The 24,903-nt window shown below is 35.5% G+C and overlaps 1 protein-coding gene across 6 annotated transcripts in view; it reads right to left on the reverse strand.

The window, feature by feature from the left end:
• shq1 (SHQ1, H/ACA ribonucleoprotein assembly factor) overlaps window positions 1-24,903 on the reverse strand; it is a 74,217-nt gene that overhangs the window by 48,926 nt on the left and 388 nt on the right. For 4 of the 6 annotated variants that reach the window (NM_001080600.2, XM_087255832.1, XM_087255835.1 and 1 more), the window contains 9 exon segments: window positions 3,552-3,605; window positions 4,434-4,591; window positions 11,280-11,380; window positions 13,875-13,987; window positions 14,073-14,224; window positions 14,345-14,467; window positions 22,369-22,433; window positions 22,858-23,019; window positions 24,786-24,878. In NM_001080600.2, the coding sequence (NP_001074069.2) occupies window positions 3,552-3,605; window positions 4,434-4,591; window positions 11,280-11,380; window positions 13,875-13,987; window positions 14,073-14,224; window positions 14,345-14,467; window positions 22,369-22,433; window positions 22,858-23,000 (909 nt within the window). In that variant the 5' untranslated portion in view covers window positions 23,001-23,019; window positions 24,786-24,878. 6 annotated transcript variants of the gene reach the window in all.

Below are 24,903 nucleotides of genomic sequence, written 5' to 3' on the forward strand. Positions count from 1 at the left end.
GCCAGTATCTTCAGCATTAAATAAATAGAGAACTTTTAAACAAATGTTACTGTAAGGAAAGTAATTAAATGCTATTTTTAAATGTCGGTGCCAGTGGTGTAGTGGTTAGTGCGTCGACACATGCACTCCGGTGCTTGCGGCGACCTGAGTTTGATTCCGCCTTGCGGTCTTATGCCACTCCTTCCCCTCTCTCTCTGCTCCCCATGTTTTCCTGTCAATTCTCTACTGTCCTATCACAATAAAAATGAAAACCCCTAAAAAATAATAATAATAATAAAAAAAGCTATTTAAAAAAAAAAAATTGTTGGTGATTTTATGGATGTTAAAGGCAAAATTAAGACCTGTAAAAGACAATTTAAAGACCTACAACACAATATTTCAGTATTTAGCAATTAAGGCCTAAAATTTAGCTTTTGAGATTTAAGACATTTTAAGACATGTTAAGACCTCGCGGATACCCTAGTTATTGCACAGTTGTTAACAAATCATAGCCTTATAAATATACACACAACATTTTAAACCAATATTTCAGCATGAAATAGGTCAGATAAATCTGTTAATGTTTAAACTACACTAAAAAAGACTTGTGTTGCTTGGTCAAACTACTTATTTAAAATGTGTTGAAACAACACAATTCTTAATTTTTTTGGCAAAACTTAAATGTTTTACGTTCAATCCATTTAAATTAGTAAAAACAACTATGTTAACTTAACTTGTGTAAGGACAACCTAAAAAATAGTGTGAAACCCTGCATTTTTTAGAGTGTGTTAAGCTAATTAATTAAGCCTCCAATCATCTGGTACTGCGATGAACACCACTGCAAGTACAAATTTTAGTTAAAATTTAGATTAAAATCAACAGTGAGGAAAAGCCAGATTCATTATAGTAATTATGTTAATATTAGTTAAAAATAAAACTAAATTCGATTAGTTATTAACTCCATTTATTAAAATAATTATGATTTGTAATCAAACCCCGGCTACAATTTTAATACATTATTAGGAGATTACTAATATCTAAAATGATTAAAAGCTTTGTCGTTTTTAACAAATCATAGCCCTATGAATTCATTCATTCATTCATTTTCTTTCGGCTTACTCCTTTTATTCATTAGGAGTCGCCAAAGCGGAATAAAACAGCAACTTATCCAGCACGTTTTACACAGCGGATGCCCTTCCAGCTGCAACCCAGTACTGGAAAACATCCATACACACTCATACACAGACATACACTACGGCCAATTTAGTTAATTCGATTCATCTATACTGCATGTCTTTGCACTGTGGGGAAAACCGGAGCACCAGGAGGAAACCCACGCGCACAAGGGGAGAGCATGCAAACTCCACACAGAAATGCCAACTGGCCCAGCCAGGGCTTGAACCAGCAAACTTCTTGCTGGGAGGCAAGAGTGCTAACCACTGAGCCACTGTGTCACCCTAGCCCTATAAATATTCAGAACATCTTCAATCAATATTTCAGCATGAAGTAGGCTAGATGAATATGTTAATGTTTAGACTATTAAGCTAACCAATAACAAAAAAGTTTCCAATCATCTGCAGCTGCTATGAACACCACTGCAAAAACAATAAGAATTCTTGAAGCACCCTAAAAGTAAATTTTCACAGTATTTTGAAGAGCATTCATCGATATTGAATTATTAATATTGCATACGTGCATTATCACAATATATTGAACATCGCCATACATCTAGATTGAATGAGTCGAAATGTATGAATTCTGGGTGGTGTGGCTTGAAATTCAAGGCATGTGTTTTATATAGCAAACACTGACATTCACCATGTGGAAAATATTGAACGGGAAATAAGTCAACGATATCTCTGTGAATGTGCAACATCTGTCGCTCTTACGCCTCGAGTTCAGCATGATGGACATAAGGCAGAAATGTACATATTTTTGACCTTTCTTTAGACTCTGAGAGCTACTCTCGCTTGTAGTATAAGAAAATCTCCTGGCATTGTGCTGATGCTTACAACATTACTATAGCAACTGAAGTAGATACAACGGATATTGACTGCACTGTTTGAACAAACAGATCAGATTTAATTACTTGCTGAATAGCAGTGCAGGCAATCAGTTCTACAGATCGGATCTGAAAAACAGTGCATGCAAACAAAGCCAGAGTCTATACTGACACTCACTAGCCACTTTATTAGGTACACATTGCTATTACTTGGTTGGTTACCCCCTTTTTGCCAAGTGGTCCTTACATTACAGCATCATACAGTTGATGCAGATTTGTTGGCAGCACATCCAAATCTTCCATTCCACTACATGCCAAAGCGCTCTAATGGATTAAGATCTGGTGACTGTGAAGTCATGTTCAAGAAACCAGTTTGAGATGTGTCACTGTGCATTATCCTTTTGAAAGTACACTATGGTCATGGCTAAAAGCAATGCTATTGCTTAATTGGTAGTAAGGGAGCCAACGTCTGCCAAGAAAATCTCCCCCACACCATTACACTACCAGTGCGAACACTGATAAAAGGAGGATGTAAAGTGGATACACACTTTCAGGTTGTTTACACCACATTCTGACCCTATAATTTAAAAGCAGTAATTGAGACTCATGAGATCAAGCAACCCTTTTCCAGTCTTCTATTGTCAAATTTTTTGAGCTCAGGTAATTATAGCCAATTATAGTATTGCTGTTTTAAGCTGACAAGAGTGGCAGTTGTAAGCTCTTCTGCTGCTGTAGCTCATCTGCTTTAAGGTTTGTTGTGTTTTCAGAGATGCTCCTCTGCACCTTGGTTGTAAGTGGTTATTTGCTTTCATTTTGATTTTCGATCAGCTTGACCGGTCTGTCTATTCTCCTATGACCTCTGACATTAAGATGGCTGTGTGTGAAAATCCCAGATCAACAATTTCTGAAATTCGCAGACTAGCACACCTTAAAGGAATAGTTCACCCAAAAATGAAAATTCTGTCATCATTAACATGCTTTATCTGTTCACATCTGTTTGACTTCTGTTGAACAAAAAATAACATATCCTGAAGAAGGCTTAAACAATGACTTCCAGTGGGAACAATAAATACTATGGAAGTCAATGCTTACAGGTTATCAGCGTTCTTCAAAATCTTCTTTAGTGTTCAACAAAAGAAGAAATTCAGGTTTGAAGGAGAGTAAATTGTTTTTTTTAGAGTAGAACTGACAGTAAACTTTTATTTTTGGGTAAATGATCCCTTTAAATCATATTGTTTCCCCATTCTGATGCTCAGTCTGAACCTTCAACAGATCATACAGACTTTATATATAGCTAAACAGATTGAGTTGCTGTCATGTTATTGGTTGGTGATTGATTAGTTATATGCATGACCGAGCAGTTAAACAGGCAAATGTAATAAAGTGGCTGATGAGTATATGTAGGCCCTTAAACCCAGGTCTGGAACCACTTGAGGGAGAGTAAATAGTTTTTTAGACTAGAATGCAGTGTAAATTTTCATTTAAGGGTAAATTATAACTTTAAATCATCCTTCCCATTTGCCTGTTTTTACATTCCATGATGTTTTGATGTGCTAATTAAGAAACATACCTCCAGCCAGCTGAGAGTCCCACTGAGCTTCCTAATGGTCCATGCTGACTCTACCTGCAAATCACAACAGTGTCAGTGATAAAAATAAAAAAAAAACTATTGTGTTTTATTTGACCCTATGTACTTTTTCATTGGTCACACTTTATTTTGATGGTCCGTTTGTTGAATTTTAGTTGCATTGCAAAACATTCCCATTACATTTTAAGTAGACTGTTGGGGTTAGTGTAAGTTGACATGTACTTGCAAGGTTTCTTATAGTCAGTTAAATGTGTTTTAAAGGAGCAGTATAAGCAGATATTAAGCAAACATTCTACTGATACTCAAATGGACCATCAGAATAAAGTGTTACCTTTTAATTTAGTCAATCGGGTTAAAAAAAATTTACACAGACAGGAAATGACACTGGATTAAAAACTGTAGTCAATCACACAAGCACTATGCCTCAATGATCCCTAGCGCTAACCAGTAAGCCACAGCTCCATAGCTGAATGTATCACTTTAGACAAGAGAATGTTTTAAGAAGGTCTGATATGTTTTCTAGCTATTTTTATTGAATCAAAGCCCAGATTTCCAGTGCACTTCTAACATATGTCGAAAGTTTGGGAGCCGATCCAACAGACCCCTTAACAACCGACGCCCTTGCAACATTTGATCACTTCAGATTCAGAAGCCGCATTTTAAAACAGAACCACGGTTTTCATATTTTCCATACAATTACAGCCATGTGCATCACACTCCAAAAAGATTCTTGCGACTGTCTGGAAAACATTACAGGAATGTATTAACTTCCTGGAGCTTTGTTGCATGTGAAAATGCCAACTTGGGCACGCCAAACCCACTTACTCGCAGAGAGATGTCTGTGGCATTCAAGCGTGCACTTACATTGTGCTCTCCCTCTGTAGTGCGCACATCATAGACGTACGCCAAGATGATGTCCACCAAACCCAACCAGACATGAAAGCGTGCTTTCTTATCCAGCAAGTACGAGCGGTTTGTGAATCTCCTCATCTGCTCCCTTTCCTCTTCTGTGAAAGTCATAGCTGGAGGTAAACAGACAGAGAAAGAGAGACATTCATTGTTGTTCATCAAGTTATCTCAGGGAGATACAGTCAAAGCCGATATCTGACAAATTCACCCTGAAAAACAAGTTTAATGGCAGTGCTCCAGCAAGGGAATGATGGATGCCTCTGCTCCTCTGAGAGATTTAGGAAACAAAAGCATGTTCCCCACAATTATTTTTAAATCAGAGTCGGAGGCGAGGCTTTTGAAGCATAGTAAAGTTACTGCACGGGAAGAGCTTAGTTACAGAGCTTGATTGATGCCCTAAACTGACTTGATACTGCACCAGGGAGGAAGGAGTTGAAGGCAGGGCAGCGAGAGAGAGGAAGAAAAGGGCAAGTCAGCACTTTAGTAGCAGCTGAAAGTGATCCCCTGCTTGGCTGCAGCCCTGCCCCTGATAGAGGCCCTCGTGTGCATGCTTGCATGTCCATACACACACACACACACACAGACTTAAAGCTAGTGCTGGCAGAGGTCGACTTCTGGCTCTGTTGGGAGCTGCTGAATTCCAGCGACATGACGACTAAACAGCTCCACCATTTTCCTCCTCTACCTGATTTACCCTCTAACACAGCTGCCTTTGCCTGGCAGGAAACACAGACTCTTGGGAGACCAAAACCAGGAGCTCGGGAGGGAGTTCAGCTCCACCCCTGCTCTAGTCTTCTCTTTATATTACACCATGTCTGTCTGTAAATACTCACTGGCAGCTTTTTGTGTGTGTGTGTGTGTGTGTGTGTATGTGTGTGTGTGTATGTGTGTGTGTGTGTAACTGAACTCTTAACACTGCACAAATCACCTTCATTCCAAACGTGTAAGATCATGCTGCTCTATTCAAAACATTACAAGTAAAAGGTGACCAGGGGTTGTGAAAATCCATGCCAAAGAAAACACCACAGGTGGATAGATGAGGTTAAAAATAAATGAAAGAAGCCTGTGCATTCCAAGCAATCTCAAATCATCTGACAGATTTAAGTTTAATCTAAATGCATTACTCACTGATATTAGTTGTACATAATCTAGCAAGAAGGGCGCTGGTTCGAGCCCCGGCTGGGTCAGTTGGCATTTCTGTGTGGAGTTTGCATATTCTCCAAAAACATGCTCCAAAATAAGTCTGAAATCAAATACATCTACACATCTTGATATGCAATGAAAGGTGAGCCAATTTGGAATATGGCATGAAAACCTATTTTCTCCACATAAATAAGTAAATAAATAAGTCATAAAAATGATGATGACTTAAATGTCAAATGAATAACATTAAAACCCATTCGAAAAATAAAAAAAAATGACATAACTCAAAATTAGGTGACATCATTTAATGCACTGTTTCTCAACCACGTTCTAAGAGGATCACCAACGCTGCATGCTTTGTCACAGTCATTACAACTCTCTGAGTCTCTGCTATTGAGCTGATCTGAATCAGATGTGTTTGGTTGAGGACACATGGGCCGTTTCTCAATATGCGTTCTTCAGCAATCTTGCGTCCTCATGTGACATCATCTTTAACCATCAAAGTTTAGTTTCAAAACTCAAGAACGCAAGACATTCCCGGATGTGTTCTTGGTATCGAGGATGCGTCGATGCAGATTTGAGCACTGAACTCGCTCTAGATGCCCCAGAAGTCATTGCGAGGTGGGAAGCACAGCATTTCATATAGATTTAATATTAAAGTTCAGAGATATATCTCATTTATCTCAAGAGTTTCCCTAAATGCACCAGTGAAAGTAAACATTACCATAAGAAACCTTAATAAAGGTATAAACAAATTAAGGGTGTTTATTTGTTGAAATTCGTATTCAAATTTGTTTACAATTTTTTACAAAACCCATCCAGTCAATTGCGATGCTCATTTTGATTAGCTTTTAGTCAATCGTGAGTTTGCGATGCTGTTTTCTCTTTGCACTTTACGTTGATTTCACTTAAGCAACATCATCAGCTGGAGACAAAGTATCATCAAGGTGTTTTTTTTTTTTTTTTGGCAGATATTTTAGTTTTTCTGTACTGTTTGATTTTTATTTGCAGTTCTTTTTTTTAGAAGCAAATTTCATTTTTATTGCTCAAAAAATATTTTTGCTTTGCGATTTTTGGAGATTGCATTAAATTTTTGCTCATTACTTTATTTTTTGTTTGCAAAACTTTTTTTATTTGTCAAGTATATATAGCCCTAGATTGACTCCATACAAATTGGTTCTCTGCGTTCTTGGAATGAAAAACAGCCATGGAAAATGTGCAGAACTGGTGGTCTTTCAGGAACATGGTTAAGAGACACTGATTTTATGTTTCCAATAAAAAATAAAAAAAATTATACATATACACATACAATGATTCTCCTAATACTAGTGTATGCGTAACTAAAAATCTTGCCTTATTTCAAAGCTAGCCTACAGACAATACACAAGAGAACCAATTAAGTGTGCATTTTCTTCACCTCCTCCTCATTTTTCTTCCATGGTGCCGAGTGAATTGCATTTCCAGCTGTACGAAAACAAAGGAGTTCTCATGTATTGTGAAGCAGCCAGATTTGAACATATGTCAGTGTCAATGAATTGGCTTGTTCTTCACACAAAGCTATTAAGACTTACACAGCAAAGAGATATAGGAAAACAGCACCATCATCGGCCACCATGCAGTTTTGTTTCATCAAAAATAGGTGCTGGGACATTTTAAATAAATCTTGAGCTCCACCAAGACCAACAAAAGGTTATGACAGCTTGTCTCTACTTCAAAATAAAAATGGATTACCGTGACTTAACTTTACTGATTTTGTTCAATTAACTCATAACTACATCTAGATTTCCTAAAGTAACTTCATCTACAGACGTTCTCACAGTTTATAGGCATCAATAATGAATTTGTTTTATTTGAGATTACTTGACACATTTCCAAAGCTCAAATTATTGGACACAGGACGTGTTTGCCTTCTTTTTTTGAATGCTGTCATTCATTCTCTGGCAAAAAATGCAATAACAACATCTGACACCACACAGGTGCCCAGACCACAGAACACAAACAGCTATTGGAGTGAGATGGGGGAGTGGAATAATGAAGCGCATACATGCATAAACACATACGGTGAGGCTGTCATCTCCACTGGGACTCAGAGTGTGAAGATACCCGATACACATGGGAAAGCAAGTGCACCACCACATGAGTGCACACACAAAAATAAAGATATGGTAGATAGGAAAGAAGCAGAAATTTGGATTTACCACAACATGGTGTGATCTCCATGCAGGAAAGCTTCTTATAATGAAACAAGAGAGACTGAAGTCTTTGGTGAAGTCTATTTCAAAAATCTGTGCACTGCATACAATGTCAAGATCATGAATGGGTGCGAGTTTCTTTCTTCCAGCAACCACAAGTGCACCTATTTATTTTGAGAGGCTACAGAGGGAATTCCAGGGGGTGTGGGGGTGTACACAAGGCACAGAACATCATAAGACGTCAATATTAGGTTAGATTTAGGTCATGACATTAGATGACCAAAATTCAATGCCTAGCCAGCTTCTAAAGACATTATTTTGATGTCTAATAACGATGTCAAATTAAGTTTATATTTGGTTGATTTTAGGTTTTGTTGGAAAATGACCAAACGTCTGATGGATGTTATAATTCAGTTCAATTCAATTCAGCTTTATTTGTATAGCTCTTTTACAATGTAGATTGTGTCAAAGCAGCTTCACATAAATGGTCATAGAACCTGTATCAGGGTAGTTCAGTTTTTAGTGTTTAAGTTCAGTTCAGTTTAGCTCAGTTCAGTGTGGTTTGAAGTCATTATTGAGAGTCCAAACACTGAAGAGCAAATTCATCGATGAGTACTTTTCAGATCCTGAACCATGCAAGCCAGTGGCGACAGCGGAGAGGGAAAAAAAAACTTCACCAATAGGAGAGTGAAGAAAAAAAAACCTTGAGAGAACCAGACTCAATTCGGCATTACCATTTTAATTTCTCCGCTGGCCAAAAGATGTTATAGTAAGAACGTCCACACAACGTCAAGGTGTAACACAATTAGACTTTGATATGTGGTTGATTTTAGGTTGGACATTGGACGTTGACCTGATGTTGGTTTTCTGAAATCAACCTGATTTTCATTTCCAAATAAAATCCAATGCCCCACGACATTGGGGTACGTTACTATGGCGTAATGTTGATGTCCTGTGCCTGTACGGTATAGTGGTAGTTATTAAACAACAAACTGAATGTGCAAATTTAACAATTAAAAATTGCCTTCAACTCAGTTAAATTCATGTCCTTACATGATTAATTATACTGTGTGGAGCATAATAATTGTGATCAGTACTTTTGACATTTTTATGCATTTGGAAGTTGGTAGAATTTGAAGAAAAATGCAATGTGTAATTTGATTGTATGGTCCCAAATTAAGGATATATATCTGTGGTATCTTTTTATGTACATAGCAAACTGTGCAACTAATTGTGCAAAGCAAACTGTGCAAACTAATATACATTGATTTGAAAGTTGCCCTTAAAGGCACAATATGTAATTTTTGCTGCTAGAGGTCATGACTAAGTGTAGAATCACAGGAGTTGTGGTCGTCATTAGATCCTACAGGACTCAAAATCGAAAAAATCACATTTGTGGGGATTTTAGATCCTATTTTAACATCAGGATATAAAAAACAGAGACGTACTAGGTTTATATCACCCCAATATGACTGTGGACTCACCATAACCACACACAGAACTGTCCAAACAGCTTACAAAAGATGATTTTTATCATAGGTTCCCTTTAATGAAAAAACCCTTATATATTCTGCCTTTAAATTTCCTTGATGTTAAAAACTGTGCATATACAAATGTATGGGTTTCTTCTGTATTGACCAGTCATTAATCATGTGACTCCAGTGCCGAAAAAAAAGGAGGATAACTTTCTCTGCAAACTCTGGTCATTTATAACGGCCAAATACAGGCAGAATTGTGAATAACAAACTCTTTCTTTTTAGGAGAAAGGGAGTTTACACAATTTAATAAAACAATATTACAATTTGACTTGTAAATATAAGACCAAGACATGTTATTGGCAGGTTGTGTGAGAATCTACCTAAAATCTCACTTACAAAGTAATTAAGCCTTACCGGTTTCTCATATCTAATGACAGGTAAACTATAATAAAAACAAACAAGCTCATCCTAATACCCAAAGAGAAAGGAGCCTAATTAACTTTAATGGCTTAATGAGCCATATCCAGTCAGGAAAGAAAAGCCTTAGAAAACAGCATGGTCGAGCTATTTTGGCATTGATTTGTGTGCACTTCAGTCAAGATGTTCAGAACTATCTGTCCAAGCAATTAGCATTAATTTATCTACCCCATGCACCCAGCATACTGAGGAGCATGACGAATAATGTGCCTGCTAAGTAGCTTTACATTATTACTTGATTGATATGTGTTTCAAAATGTCTCTGCTGTCAATCAATCTTTATATATACCTCCGGTGCTGTTTAATCCTTCTCCCTCATCTGTGATGGGACCAGATGTGTAACCCACCCCCCCTCTTTGCCTCTGCATCAACATATGCTAGCAGCTCAGAGTAATTTCCTCATTCTGTAATCGGGCACTGAGGAATTAGCACTCTGCTCCAGTGATAAAGAACGTGGCTCCCGGCCGTCCCCGCTGTATATGTCTGTGCCACTTTATCAGACTTCAATAATCATTGCAGCTTTCAAAATTCTAGACTAGGCTTTGTACAAACGATGCAAAGAGAGAGTTAAACTATATTTAGAATGACTAAATTGTTAAGTGTATATATGACTATATTGTTATTGATATGGTTGATAAAACAACAAATAATGGATAGCTAAAACTAACAAAAGACAGACAGAAAGATAGATAGATAGATAGATAGATAGATAGATAGATAGATAGATAGATAGATAGATAGATAGATAGATAGATAGATAGATAGATAGATAGATAGATAGATAGATAGATAGATAGATGGCAGGTAAGCTGGCAGATAGAAAGACGATGGATGGACAGACAGACAGACAGACAGATAGATATATACATAAAAAGACAGGCAGGCAGGCAGGCAGGCAGGCAGAGACAGACAGACCTAGACAGAGATAGAATGCAAAGAATTAAGAGGAAAGAAAGAAAGAAAGAAAGAAAGAAAGAAAGAAAGAAAGAAAGAAAGAAAGAAAGAAAGAAAGAAAGAAAGAAAGAAAGAAAGAAGCTCTGTATCACAAAAGTGGGCTGAGAGAGGTTGTTTGCACCTCGCTCACTAAACTAAATCTGACTCACATACAGCCTCACCAATGTGACTCAGCAGTTATAAAACATCGACAAAACACATATAAATCATCCAAAAAGTAAAAGAATGAGTGTTAAAACATCTCAAGGCGCAAAATTGCTTAAAATATCCTGCTACGTGAGAACATGACGCCGTTTCTATCTGCCTGACGAGATGATCGGTTTCCGGCAAAGGCGCGCCACCTGCTGACAGAATCTAGAAACTTCGCTTCTGGAAATGCTCCAGGTCTTATTGTAAACTTGGCGACCTCAACTCAACCCGACCCAATTTTCCATCCAGACCCACAGAGAGAAACACACAGGACAAAGCGGCGATTATGCACAGAATGTTTAAATACATTTTAGGCAGTTTAACATTACGTGCTAAAGAAAGAAAATGTGACAAGGTAAAGGTCTCACAGATGTCGTAGCCTGCTGAAGGATCTGGGTTCAGTTTTCTCCACCATGGTTTAAACTTTAGCAGGTTTCTGATCTCCTCCTTGTCCTCATACAAGTTTACCCTGCGTCAACCAAACAGACTCATCAGTTAAATAAAAATACTCACAAAACAAACAAGACATAATGTTATAGATATGTTTCTATTTTTTTGTTTTTGGGATGTTCAATTCAAGTCATCTTTATTTCTATAGTACTTTTTACATTGTAGATTGTAAAGCCCATAATAATTTAATTGTGGAACATTCCACTATTTCAAGTCAGACAAGCAGGAGAGTAGTGTAGAATGATGGTGTAGTTCTAGTTTAGGGCTGCACAATATATTCTTTTGGCTTTGATATCACAATGTTAGCATCCGCAATTGTCACATCACAGGATCTGCAATGTTCAGTCAGGATTTGTAGACTATTAGGCATAACAATTCAGAACATATAATTTGTGGAGTTATTGCAAAGTTTATCCATAATCAAGGTTGTAAATTCGCTCTTAACATTGGTGGGGACATACAACCTAAGAGCGCATGCATTGAACTACACAAATTCTGTTTTGCACTTTTAAAACATGCCTAAAGTACTTTATAGTATAAAATAAACACTTAACAATACAAATAACAATCTCATTCCATGCTGCAAAAGTCAATTTACATGATTTTACTGCAGTCTGGCTTGAGGAGGTATGAATTTAGAGAAATTTAGAGAGGTGTGTGACGCAAGTTTTATCCCGATTATTGTTTTTCATAATTATGGAGGCCAAAATCAAAACTGAAGTTTAGTTAATTGCACTTGCCTTAATTAATATTACAGTGAACTATCTACGATAAATCATCTGCATCTTTGCACTATTGTTTTTATCTTCACATGTAATTTATTTATTTTATATTATTGTATGCTATTCCATCAATAACATTCATATCAAAACTAATTTCTTACAGAATAGAGCTATTTAAGTCATCTGGTGGAATTGTATTTATATCGCAATGTATATTGCAAAAAATAAATAAATCGCAATGTCATTTTTTCCCGAATATCATGCAGCCTTATTTTAGTTGCATTAAAACAGATTCATTTCAGTTTAGTGTTACGTGTTTGTGTTGTTTGTATTTCCGCCTCTCTCTCTCGCTCTGTTCTCCCATATCTGTTCCATATTCTCAGGTTCTGTTCATTGGTTAATCCATCCGTCAATCATTTCCTTCCTGCTGATGTCACTCTGATGTCATATCTAATAGGTCAAGACCACCCAGCATAACAGCCTGTGCCAGACCACTCACCAGTCCCTTGTTTCTGTTGCTGTGTTTATTCCATTGCATTAACATATCTTTAACGAGACTTGGACGAAGCGGACAGGTAAGCAGGTCACGTGACATACATTTTGCAACTTATAGAACTACTCTTATGTTTTGTACATTATGTAGGATAGCAGGATAGTTCAGAAGACTCTTTGCGTGTATATTATTTTGTTTCATATATTTAGTTAGATGCTTCTGGGGAGATAGATATTGTTTAGGTTTTGTTCTTTTCTTTTCTTTAGCACTGCCCATGTCCCTTCTGCTAGCTCTCTTGTTTTCCCCTGTCTTTTTGCTTGTCCCAATAATGTATATATTGTAAATATTTTAAGTTTTGTTTTTTGCATTAGCTACTTTTTTCTGTATTTTTGATTAATTCATTGTTTTGAAACAAGTCACAGTTTTGGTATATCTGCTTTAGTTTTCTTTTGCACGTCACTCACTGTATATACAGTTAAAGTCAGAATTATTAGTCCCCTTTAAAATTTATTTTCTTTTTAAAAAACTGTCCAAATGATGTTTAACAGAGCCAGGAAATTTTCATAGTATGTCTGATAATATTTTTCTTCTGGAGAAAGTCTTATTTGTTTTATTTCGGCTAAAATAAAAGCAGTTATTATTTTTTTAAAAAACATTTTAAGGTCAAAATTATTAGCTCTTTTAAGCTATATATATTTTTTGATAGTCTACAAAACAAACCACTGTTATACAATAACTTGCCTAATTCCCTAACATGCCTAGGTAACCTAATTAAACTAGTTAAGCTTTTAAATGTCATTTTGAGCTGTATTGAAGTGTCTTGAAAAATATCTAGTCAAATATTATTTACTATTATCATGCCAAAGATAAAATAAATCAGTTAGTAGAAATGAGTTATTAAAACTATTATGTTTAGAAATGTGTTAAAAAAAAAAAAAAAAAAAATATATATATATATATATATATATATATATATATATATATATATATATATATATATATATATATATACATACATACATACAGAGGGGCTAATAATTCAGAGGGGTTAATAATTTTGACTTTAACTGTACATACATTTATTTTAATTGTACATTAAATGTCAAAGCCCATTCCCCTAAAATAACATCAGGGGTTTGTAACATTTAGTAAAAATATCACTGTTGAAGTTCAGTTCAGTTTAGTTTATTCAGATCACTGTAATGTTCAGTGAAATAATGTTTTACATTTTTTATGTCATTTCAAAACACTGACAGATTTAATGACATTTGATACAGAAATAGAGAAGGCTGACTTACAAGTAATGGTCAGCACAAAATACTGCAGTCTCTGTGTCTAGTCGATTGCGTCTTCTGAGTTCAGCGTTGGTGTTGTCTGGATCCTTCATGTCAATCACCTCATTCAGCTCCTCCTGAATAGCACAATGTAAATGAACGTTAGCCTATTTATCAAAAACTTTTTCAAAAGACCTTATCACCAAGGACAAATGTTCTTACTTGCAGTCTACTGAAGACTCCAGACCTAAGATTTCCAAAGCCGTACTTGTGGTATTCCTTCAGTGTGTCCGCTGGGGCTTCAGTGTAAACCTCCTGTTCGATCTGCCAGTCAAACTCTTCGTCTTCCTCCTCACATCCTTCACCACAGGCCTCTGAGAGAACGCCAGCAGGGAGCGTTCAGAGAATACAGAACGAGAGAAACTTGAAATTAAAATGCCACGAGAACGTGCTGGAAGATGATCAGCATTTTGTAATGATGTGAAGAATTAAACCTGAGTCCTCCACCAACGGTTTGGCAGATCTGGATCCTTTTGGAGCCAGGAGGCTGGTGAGCATCTCCAAACCCTCAAAGTGTTGTCCGGCTGTCTCTTTAGGGACGTGCAGTGTAAATAAACCTGAAACATACACAGAACAATTTTCAAAGTACTCCCATGTAATTCTTCCTTCGTAATCAGAGGTCCTTGTTAATTTCTGCTATTAAAAGGGATAATTCACCCAAACATTTTATTCTGGTTTAAAATAATTTACCTACCCTTGACTTTATTGCAAACCTGCTGGGTTTTTTATTTTGTCAAACACAAAAGAAGATATTTTGAAGAATCTTGGAATTTTTTTTTAATTTGTTTAACCTACTATGGATGTGTGTGAATGATGACAGCATTTTCATTTTTAGATAAACCATACCGTTTAAGATGCAGTTTTTACAATCAGATCATAAGTAGACAGGAAAACATGTTGCAGTTATACTTGGAGATTTAATCCACATCTATTGTCAACTTTTGATCCTTTTTATTGTTTCCTTCACAGGCTTTCTTTATTTAAGGGGAGGGTCTATAAATAGTTTATGTCTGGGCCTTTTCTGTGTATGTGTATAGACAAAGAGGTCAGCTAGCGAAGTACTGTGCAGGTAAACCTCACTCCTCTGGCCTCAAAAGGTGCTCTAGTGACAGACGCTAGAGAACATGGTCTTTATCCTCCTTGTGAGAGCAACAGATTCCCAGGCAAAGAATTGTCGGTTCGATCCTAGCTCAGACCAAGTTGGGTGCAGTAGGACCGGTGGGTTTTTTAACACACACACACACACAGACAGACAGACAGACAGACAGACAGACAGACAGACAGACAGACAGACAGACATCTTCAACCACACAAGCATTGTAAAAGAAAAGTCAAAAGAAATCAAATCAAAAGTCTTTTTGAACACCTCTGTCTAAGTGACAGGAGAAGCATACATCATAAGAGAAAAGGGTGCTGTTCACCAGAATATTTTAATTAAAAATGACAAGGTTTATAAAAATGTAAATATTTGACTGAACACACACACACACACACACACACACACACACACACACACACACACACACACACACACACACACACACACACACACACACACACACACACACACACACACACATATATATATATATATACATACATACATACATACATATATACATATATACATATATATATATATACATACACACACACACACACACAAAATAAGATCAATAACATGCATTTAGATTGAGTTTATGTATGTATTGCTGAGTCACAAAGGATACTAAAGACACAGAAGACTATACATAAATGATGACCTTTCATTTTTTTCACACACATACATACATACATACATACATACATACATACATACATACATACATACATACATATATATATATATATATATATATATATATATATATATATATATATATATATATATATATATATATATATATAATTAAATATTTTATGATGACAAAATTAGCTTACAACACATTTTTGAAGTGAATGGGAGTAGTGCTTGTCTAAAACTCACTCCAACATTACTAACTTCTTTGCATTTCTTTGCTTTGTTTGTCCACTCCCACATAAGTTTGATAGACCTGTTTGGAAACTCATTCTTTCAGCAATTATGTTTCATTCAATTGCTAATAGAGCAGAAATTACCCACTTCACCTTTAAATCGCTACCCTGTTTAAATAGGTTGTTAGGCTAGCAGCTTTCTTTTGCACACTGGTTATTAAAGAAGCACAACACAACAAACGCACATTAAAGTCAGCATGAAATGGAAAATCACCTCATCTATTTCCCAAATGCATGTTATAGATGGAAATGTGGGTCATTCTTAAATGCATGTGTTAAACTCTTTTGGTCCACATAATTAAAAATCAAATGTTCTGTGGAATAAAGCATTAAAATGTTTTACTAATTTCAGTAGTGCCAAAAAAAAAGTCATTTTAAAATTGTAATTATTTAAAATCCAGAAAATTCAGAATCCACAAATCTATCATTGGTTAATCTCTTGCCTTTTAGGGCTGATCAGGATTATGGTATGTTATGAAATATGAAAGCAGCCCCATAGCCTTTATTTCAGGGAAATGACATAGTTTTATAGCTTTGTTTCTACTTGTTAAGCCAAGACAAAAGAACATATTAAAAAAATAAAAGAAATACTGATATCACCCTTAAAATGACAGTAATTTCCTTGATTGTAGTCTTTAGAGGTTTGTGAATGATTTATAATGTCTTATGTAAACACCGAAAGCAATTAGAGGTGCTTTATGACAGACGACTATTAAATTATTCACTGGCTGTCGATCAAAGAAGACGTGCTGAAACGAGGCCAATGAGATGTCAAGCAGAAGATCCCGTGGCCATTAGGTATAATTAAAAGCGCTAATAGGCAGCTCATTAAAAGACATGTCGGGACAACGGCAGATCGGTCAGACACAATCACAGCGCTCCTTCTGCCGTTTCTTCATGAATTAAAGATTGATAAGCACCACACGAAAGACAGAGAAAGAGAGCACCAGTATAATCAAAGTGAAGGTGGATTACAATAGAGAAAGAAGAGAGATCGTTATGATGCTGACAGCTCAACCGGCTGATTAAATGTGAGAGTTTGTGTTATAATGAAGTCTGCTCGGAAGGTAGCAAAAAGAAAGAGAGAGAGTGGCTCAATTTCTGAATTTGTACTTGTAATTATATATCCTTGTTTATATATAGTTTATGACATGAGCACTTTAAAGAAATTTGAAAATAGTAATAAAAAATTTAATGACTTTTGAATGAGTGATGTTTGTCAACTTCCCTTTATTTGCCAAAAGATACTGTTTTGCTGATTTTTCAAGTCACCGTTTTTTTTAACAAGCATTTCAAATGTTAAAATTAATAATAATAATAATAATAATAATAATAATAATAACAATAAGCACTGTGGGGCGAAGCAATGGCACAGTAGGTAGTGCTTTCGCCTCACAGCAAGAAGATTGCTGGGTCGCTGGTTCGAGCCTTGGCTCAGTTGGCGTTTCTGTGTGGAGTTTGCATGTTCTCCCTGCGTTCGTGTGGGTTTCCTCCGCATGCTCCGGTATCCCCCACAGTCCAAAGACATGTGGTATAGGTGAATTGGGTAGGCTAAATTGTCCGTAGTGTACGAGTGTGTGTATGTGTGTGTGGATGTTCCCAGAGATGGGTTGCAGCTGGAAGGGCATCCACTGCGTAAAAACTTGCTGGATAAGGTGTCGGTTCATTCCGCATCGGCGACCCCGGATTAATAAAGGGACTAAGCCAACAAGAAAATGAATGAATGAATGAATGATAGCCACTGTGTGCTGTTGGGGATGTTTTCATCTACTCTGAGGTGATTTTAAGTTGTAATTTGGCCACAACTTTCTGCAAATGGAATGTTTTTTTAGTGACCACTCTTAATTTGACACTAGGGATGCAACGATTATCTGATTTCACTATTAACCGCACTTTTATTCGTCATGGTTAATTAATCATAAAGGCTTCTCAACACCGCACGTCAGCATGGAACAAAACTGCTGCAACTAAACAAAGCTTATACAGCGAGGCTAATATGTACGTACATTGGATTAACAATGGCTGATGCGATGAACTACGGGCCGCTCACATATTGTATCGTTTGCATGCACAAGTTTGTTGTTACAAATAGAAGCACATATTGGGGGCGATGCGTTCACACTTCCCAAGTGCACCTATCTGAAAGAATGTTGCGAACGCACAGCGAGTCACGTGACAAGAACTGACCATTATCTTCATCCTTTTTATAGAATATACACATTTCTACTCCAAACAGAGAATACAAAATGAAAATACTAAAAAAGTTTGTAATATAGTTGATCAAAAGTCCTTTTCAGACAGAGATTCAGCAGCTTTTGAGTGTGTTTGTTGTCTTTAAAAGGGAAATACTTAAGCTAATATGATGCTTAGATTTACATTAGACAAATGCAGTTTTTTTTATTTATTCTTATTTAAATGTATTATTTGTATTCCTTGTTCTGTCATTTATTTTCAGTGTAAAATGTTTCCACTTATTTTTAAGTCCAAAGAGAAATAGACTATTGTTTGTTTTTATTAATACCTTGTGCTGTATTATTCAGTTACTGAGCAGCAATAAATTACACTTTAAAGTATAAGGAGTTATCATCTGATTTTCTAAACTAGTAGTGTTTTAAAATTAATGAATGCATAACAATCATGATAACTATGAATATTCCTCCGACTATAATCGCAAAACCAAAATCTACAATCATTGCATCCCTATTTGACAAATATTTTGGGAAAATGTTTTGGAATTTTTCGAAAGCTTAACAATACACTGGGAAAATGTACTACCCTTTCATTATGCTCGAGGGTGTTTTTGCCCCATTGACTTACATTATAACAACCTTTATTGATTGCAAAGCCATGACACCAAAAAATCACGCATTATTGATTATTGGTTGTTTTCCTTATTGGAAAGAGGTAAAATTTGCGCTTTGTACTGTTGATCATTAGTTACAGAGCAAAAAAAAGTTTAGTTACTGGCTTTTATATGAAGTATAGTGTGTGTATGTGTGTTAATAAAAAATAGCAAAGGCGACATAATGACTCAGTGGTTAGCACTGTCGCTTCAAGAAGGTCACTGATTCGAGTTCCAGCTGGCATTTCTGTGGCGTTTGCATGTTGTCCTCGAGTTTGCGTGGGTTTCCACCACAGTCTAAAGACATGTGCTATAAATGAATTAAATCAACTAAATTGGCCGTAGTGTACGAGTGTGTGTGAATGAGTGTATACGGGTGTTTCCTAGTACTGGGCTGCGGCTGGAAGGGCATCCACTGTATAAAACGTATACTGGAATAGTTGGCAGTTCATTCTGCTGTGGTGACCTCTGAAATTGAAACTGAAATGAATGATTGAAAAATAATCAGCTCAGCTCTCATAACATAGTAAGCATAGCAAGTGTATTAATGCAGTCACACTGTAATTTGCTGTTTTGCTCCATAGAACTCCATATAAAAGCCAGAACCTTTTCTAAAGGGGTCATGGTGCCAGCTGATGATCAACAGTAAAAATTACACATTTGATCTCTTCCCAACAGGGAAAACCACCAACAGTCAAGAATGTATGATCATTTGGTGTCATGGCTTTGCAATAAAAAAGTGGTTATAATAGAAGTCAATGGGGCAAAAACAGCCACGAACATAACGACAGGTACTAGTCATTTTGAACAATACACAAGGGATAATAAAATAATAATAAACGACTCTTGTTTTGAAAAGGCGTTATTGAAATGAATGACCAAATTTTATTAAAGAAATTACCATTGGATCCTAAGATTTTTATTCCGGGTATATATGCTGTCAGCCCTCTCCTATAAAGCAAAGAAGTCAGATTCATAGAAATGTGTATTTTACAGGCTAAATGTATTTTTGCTCTTAATTGGAAAAATATAAATGAACCTAGAATTGGAAAGTGGATTAATGAAATGGCGCCACATATGTCAATGGAAAGGATCACATGTATTGTCAAAAGAAACAAAATGTGTTTGAAGATATTTGGAGACCTTTTATTAACCTTCTAAAGTACAATGTAAATGTTGGCAGTCTACTACAACAAGAACAAGCTCTGAGGGAGTAGGCGAGTTTCATGGTCCAAACAAGAGAAATACTCTTTACCTGATTTAAACATGATTTTTTTGGGAATGGGTTGATGAGAGAGAGAATAGGGTGTGAAATGTTTGCGGTGTCTACATGATTGATATTCTGTAACTGTGTAATCTGTTGTGATATGCAAACTGAAAAAGTAATAAATACATCTTGTACAAAAAATACCCTTGTTTTACAAGTTATCTTTCAATGGTCTTAAAAACTGTTCCCATTATTTGCCAAAAGTTAGTGCTTTTCTCTAATTTTCACTTGTTAACACCTTTTAGAGGAAGATAAGACAGGAAATTATGAAAAGGAATATGATTCAATACATGTCTTTGATGTTTTTTTTTCTAGCGCAAAGTAGGAATTAATGGAAATTGCTAAATTATGGGGACGAAAAAAGCTGAGTTTCTATTGCACACATAACTGTGCTTGATATAACCTTGCAATAAAAAAACTCAAATTTTAGACCCTACTGGGAGATTAAAACAGTGTAATGTTAAAATGACAGTAATTGCGTTGACTGTAGTCCTTCCAGATTTGTGAAAGATTTATAATTACTCGTTACTCAGTGTAAACACTGAAAGCAATTAGACGTTCTTTATGATAGACTACTGCTAAATTATTCACTGGCTGTCGATCAAAGAGGACAAGCTGAAAAGAGGCCAAGGAGATGTCAGGAACAGGATCCCATGGCCATTATTTAGCAACTGGAAATGCTAATGCTATTAGGAGAGCAGGCTGACAGCATGAATTTGATGTAGAAACTGTAAAATAATAACAAATGAGCTGACTGGCTGCAATCTTTCAAACCAAAAAGAAATGTAGAAATGCTACTGTTGTTGCATAGCATCATTTATTTTTAATGAGTCTTTGGTCAAGAATGCAGCTCAAATACACAGTTAAAATATAAAGACAAAAGCTTTCTGAACATTTGCCTAAACAATTTTAGAGGCTTGAGCTTAAACTGTCAACCTAAGATTTTAATCAAAAGTAATAGAAAGGAATTTCTCACACACAATATTTTTAAAGGGATAAAGCACCCAAAAATAAAAATGTACTCATCATTTACCCACCCTCAAAAGGTTTTATGTGTTTTTCTTTTTCTGTTGAACACGAAAGAAAAATTCTGGAAACTAGGAAAAACAAATACCATGCAAGTCAATAGTTAAATATTTTTTGACATTTTTCAAAATAACTTCTTTTAAATACAACAGAAAAAAAAAACTCAGAACAGGTTAGAGATAAGTGAAAGTCGAGTAAATGATCACAGAGTTTTCAGTTTTGGGGGAACTATCCATTTAAGACCATTTTAATTTACACACTTGTGCTGTCAGACTGTGCAGTATTGCTCTATTTCAGCGTGGCAATAATTGGAATCACAGTCATGCTAATACTGAACATTTCTTTGTGCAATATTGATTATATATTACACTAATCACCAAGCTATTAATTAATTCCACAAGAACTGTAAGAAAAGGTAAGCTTTACCTTTTATCTTCTGGTAGGGTTTACTTTAAGAACATCCATTTTATTTCGTCCCACATTGTTGTTTTTTTTTTAATATATACAGCTTACTCAAAAGTTTACATAACCCTTTCGAAAACGACTGTATATATTTTTTTTAAAAAGTGAATAATTTTACCAAAATGTGCATTGTTTTTAAATTTAGCGCTGTCCTGAGTAACATATTGTACATGAAACAAAATTACCTATAGCTCACTACACAAGAATTTTGCAGAAACAAAATGTAACCCCTAGCAAAACTGTACATATCCTTGCTTTTTAATACGGTGTGTGGTTTCCTGATGATCTATGAGTGCTTTTTCTGCTTTGTGATGTTGTTCACAAGTGCCTTGTTTGTTTTGAACAGTTAAACCAACTGCATCTTCTGCACATTCTTCAGTTTTCCAGTGAACTGGATGTAAACTTCTTTTAAGTAAAATATCCTACTCAGAACGGTACTAAACAGAAATAACATCCATTTGTTCAATCCATTTTTTATCATCTCAGATTTTATTAAAACTTTTCACATTTTAACAAATACTTCAAGTGGTGTGTAAACTTTCGAGCACAACTTTATAACTACAACGAGAAAAACTGGTTCAATTAGTAATAACTGCTTCTAAAATAGCTTAGTAATAGGTTGAGTAAAGCTAGAGAAGAACATTTGAAGAAACGGATTTCTACAACAATTTTGCTGCTTCCGCTGAAGCTTGCTTATGTGTTTTTTTTTTTTGGTCAAGAAACTGTCAAGTGTCTGTGCTCAGAGGTATTGAAGAGCAAATAAAAACAGTTTTCAGTTGCTTTCCGAGAGACCCGCAGGAGAAACAGTAACAAAAAGTGATTGTTACCTTTATCGATATCGAATGAAGCTTTTTCCCGTCCATCTTCAACTATTCTCCCAGGCAGAGTCAACCTTCAGAGCAAGTATTAACAATAACAATATATTAATATTTGCACTACAACATGTTTATGCATTTATTTGCAATTTGCATTCTAAAACTAAAATGCTAATTCTTAAATTTCCCTGTTTTACATGAACAAACATAAAACCAAGCCGCTTCTAAAAACAAATGATCCTATGCAATGATCCTTCTCTCTAGTAGACTCTAGTGACAGGCTTTGATTCACTTCAAATGGTAACCAGTGTATTTACGACCAATCTCAGAATGTTCCAAATTGAGTAGTTTCTGCAATAATTTTCAAAGGAGTTTATTATTCATTTTAAGTGTGGATGAGCCGTTTAAATGCTTTTTTGGGGGCTCCGTCCTAGCAAGTAAAAATCTTTGTAAATGCTTTTTCCTGTAACAAAATGTCAATCATCGCATTTGCAGAGTCACCTGAGAAAGTAGGGCTTGGCATAGAACTTAAATTCCTCCTCTTGGATGTAGATGTCGAAATCTGATGTTCTGGTGTAGGGTACACGAATAACTACAATGAGGAAATCTGCATCTTGACTGAGTTCAAATGCCGGCGTTATCATGATTATACACTGTGAAGTACTGCAACAACAAGACAGAAAAACACAAACAATTAGTGATTATTATTCAGAAATGGACAAAAGTAATCCTAAAGAATTTTTTTAATTACATTTTCAAATTATTTCCTATGCCAAGTTATAACATAACATAACATAATTAGTGCTGTGCAAAAATTAATTGCAACTAATCGCATCCAAAATAATAGTTTGATATAATTTGAGTGTATGTACTGTGTATATTTATTATTTATATGTAAATACACAGGCATGTATATATTTGAGAAAATGCTTATTTATATTTAGATATAAAATATATTTGTATATGATACAAATTATATAAACATTTAAATATCTGCAACCAAATTGATTTGTATAGTTTTGTTTCTATGCATGTATCAAAACAAACTTTTATTTTGGATGCGATTAATTAGGATTCATTTTTGCACAACACTAAACATTATATAATATAATGCTACTACACAATAAACTAAATTAAAATTAAATCGAAAAAGAATATTTAAAAAACTAACAATAATATAACATAATAAAATAATTTTATTCATTTTCTTTTCGGCTTAGTCCCTTTATTAATGCGGGGTCGCCACAGCAGAATGAACCACCAATTTATCCAGCACGTTTTATGCAGCGGATGCCCTTCCAGCTGCAACCCATCACTGGAAAACATATATAAAGACTCATTCACAAACATACACAACGGACAATTTACTCTATTCACCTATACCACATGTCTTTGGACTTGTGGGGGAAACCGGAGCACCCAGAGGAAACCCACATGGAACACAGGGAGAACATTCAAATTGCAAACTCAACAAAACTGACAGGGCTAAGACTCGAACCAGCGACCTTCTTGCTGTGAGGCGATTGTGCTAGCCACTGCACCACCACGTAGCCAAAATAAAATCAATATTTCACAAAATTTTAAAGAATCAATTAATATCTTCTTTTATGTGTTAGTATTGTATCTCTAAATAGGAAACTACAACAATAATCAAACATCTGACATTACATCAGTTACATCATTACATCATCATTGGCTTTTATATTCACACATTCAGACTTTCTCGTTAATAATATAATTTCACAAAAGTTTTCTTTGCTAATTCTAAATATTGAATCATATTAGCAGCTAATGACTATCAAAATACAACAATGTTCACAGTCAACTGAATAGTGTTGATGTTGTGCGAATATAAAACCAACATAACTCAATCAAATAATCAACTCAAACTCAAAAAATCAACTAGCCATGGTCCATCTGACAAAAAGTCAACATGTGAGGAGTAAAAGAAAAGAAAAGGGCAGCTTACAACTCCACCTTGTGGTTACTCCATTAGTTCTCAATAAGAAATATTGTAAACAACCCCTTTGCCAACTAGTATTTTAGACACAGTTAGCTTTACATTAACATTATCATATTCAATACAACTCTATTAAACAGTCAATAAGCATTTTTAAAAGGACAAAATACCAAAATAAAGGAAAACCACGCAACAAGAAGATAAAAGTCGCTATATTGATTTAATACGTGCTCACAGCCAAAACCACAGCCAAATTAGTCAATTAAATGATGAAAGATGATAAATCCCAATACAGACAAGAAGATGCCAAAACCTATGTCTACCTTTTTGTTTATTCAATGTTTATGCCAACGTAAAACAGGCGAGACAAGACACACTAAATGCAGTATTTAAGTTATTACGTTATTCATTAATATAATGCGATATAAAAGACACAAATTACAACAACATAAAACAAAACGTTTCATACCTTCACGCGTTTTCTGTGAACAGTTGAATGCGCTAAACAACATCAGTAACACATATGCAGCACATGGATTGTCTGCTTCCTGCTTTCGCTGATGGCCATGTTTTACCGTAATGCCACA

Source organism: Danio rerio, chromosome 6 (assembly GCF_052040795.2).
Source record: "Danio rerio strain M-AB ecotype USA chromosome 6, GRCz13ab, whole genome shotgun sequence".
Lineage (NCBI taxonomy): Eukaryota > Metazoa > Chordata > Actinopteri > Cypriniformes > Danionidae > Danio > Danio rerio.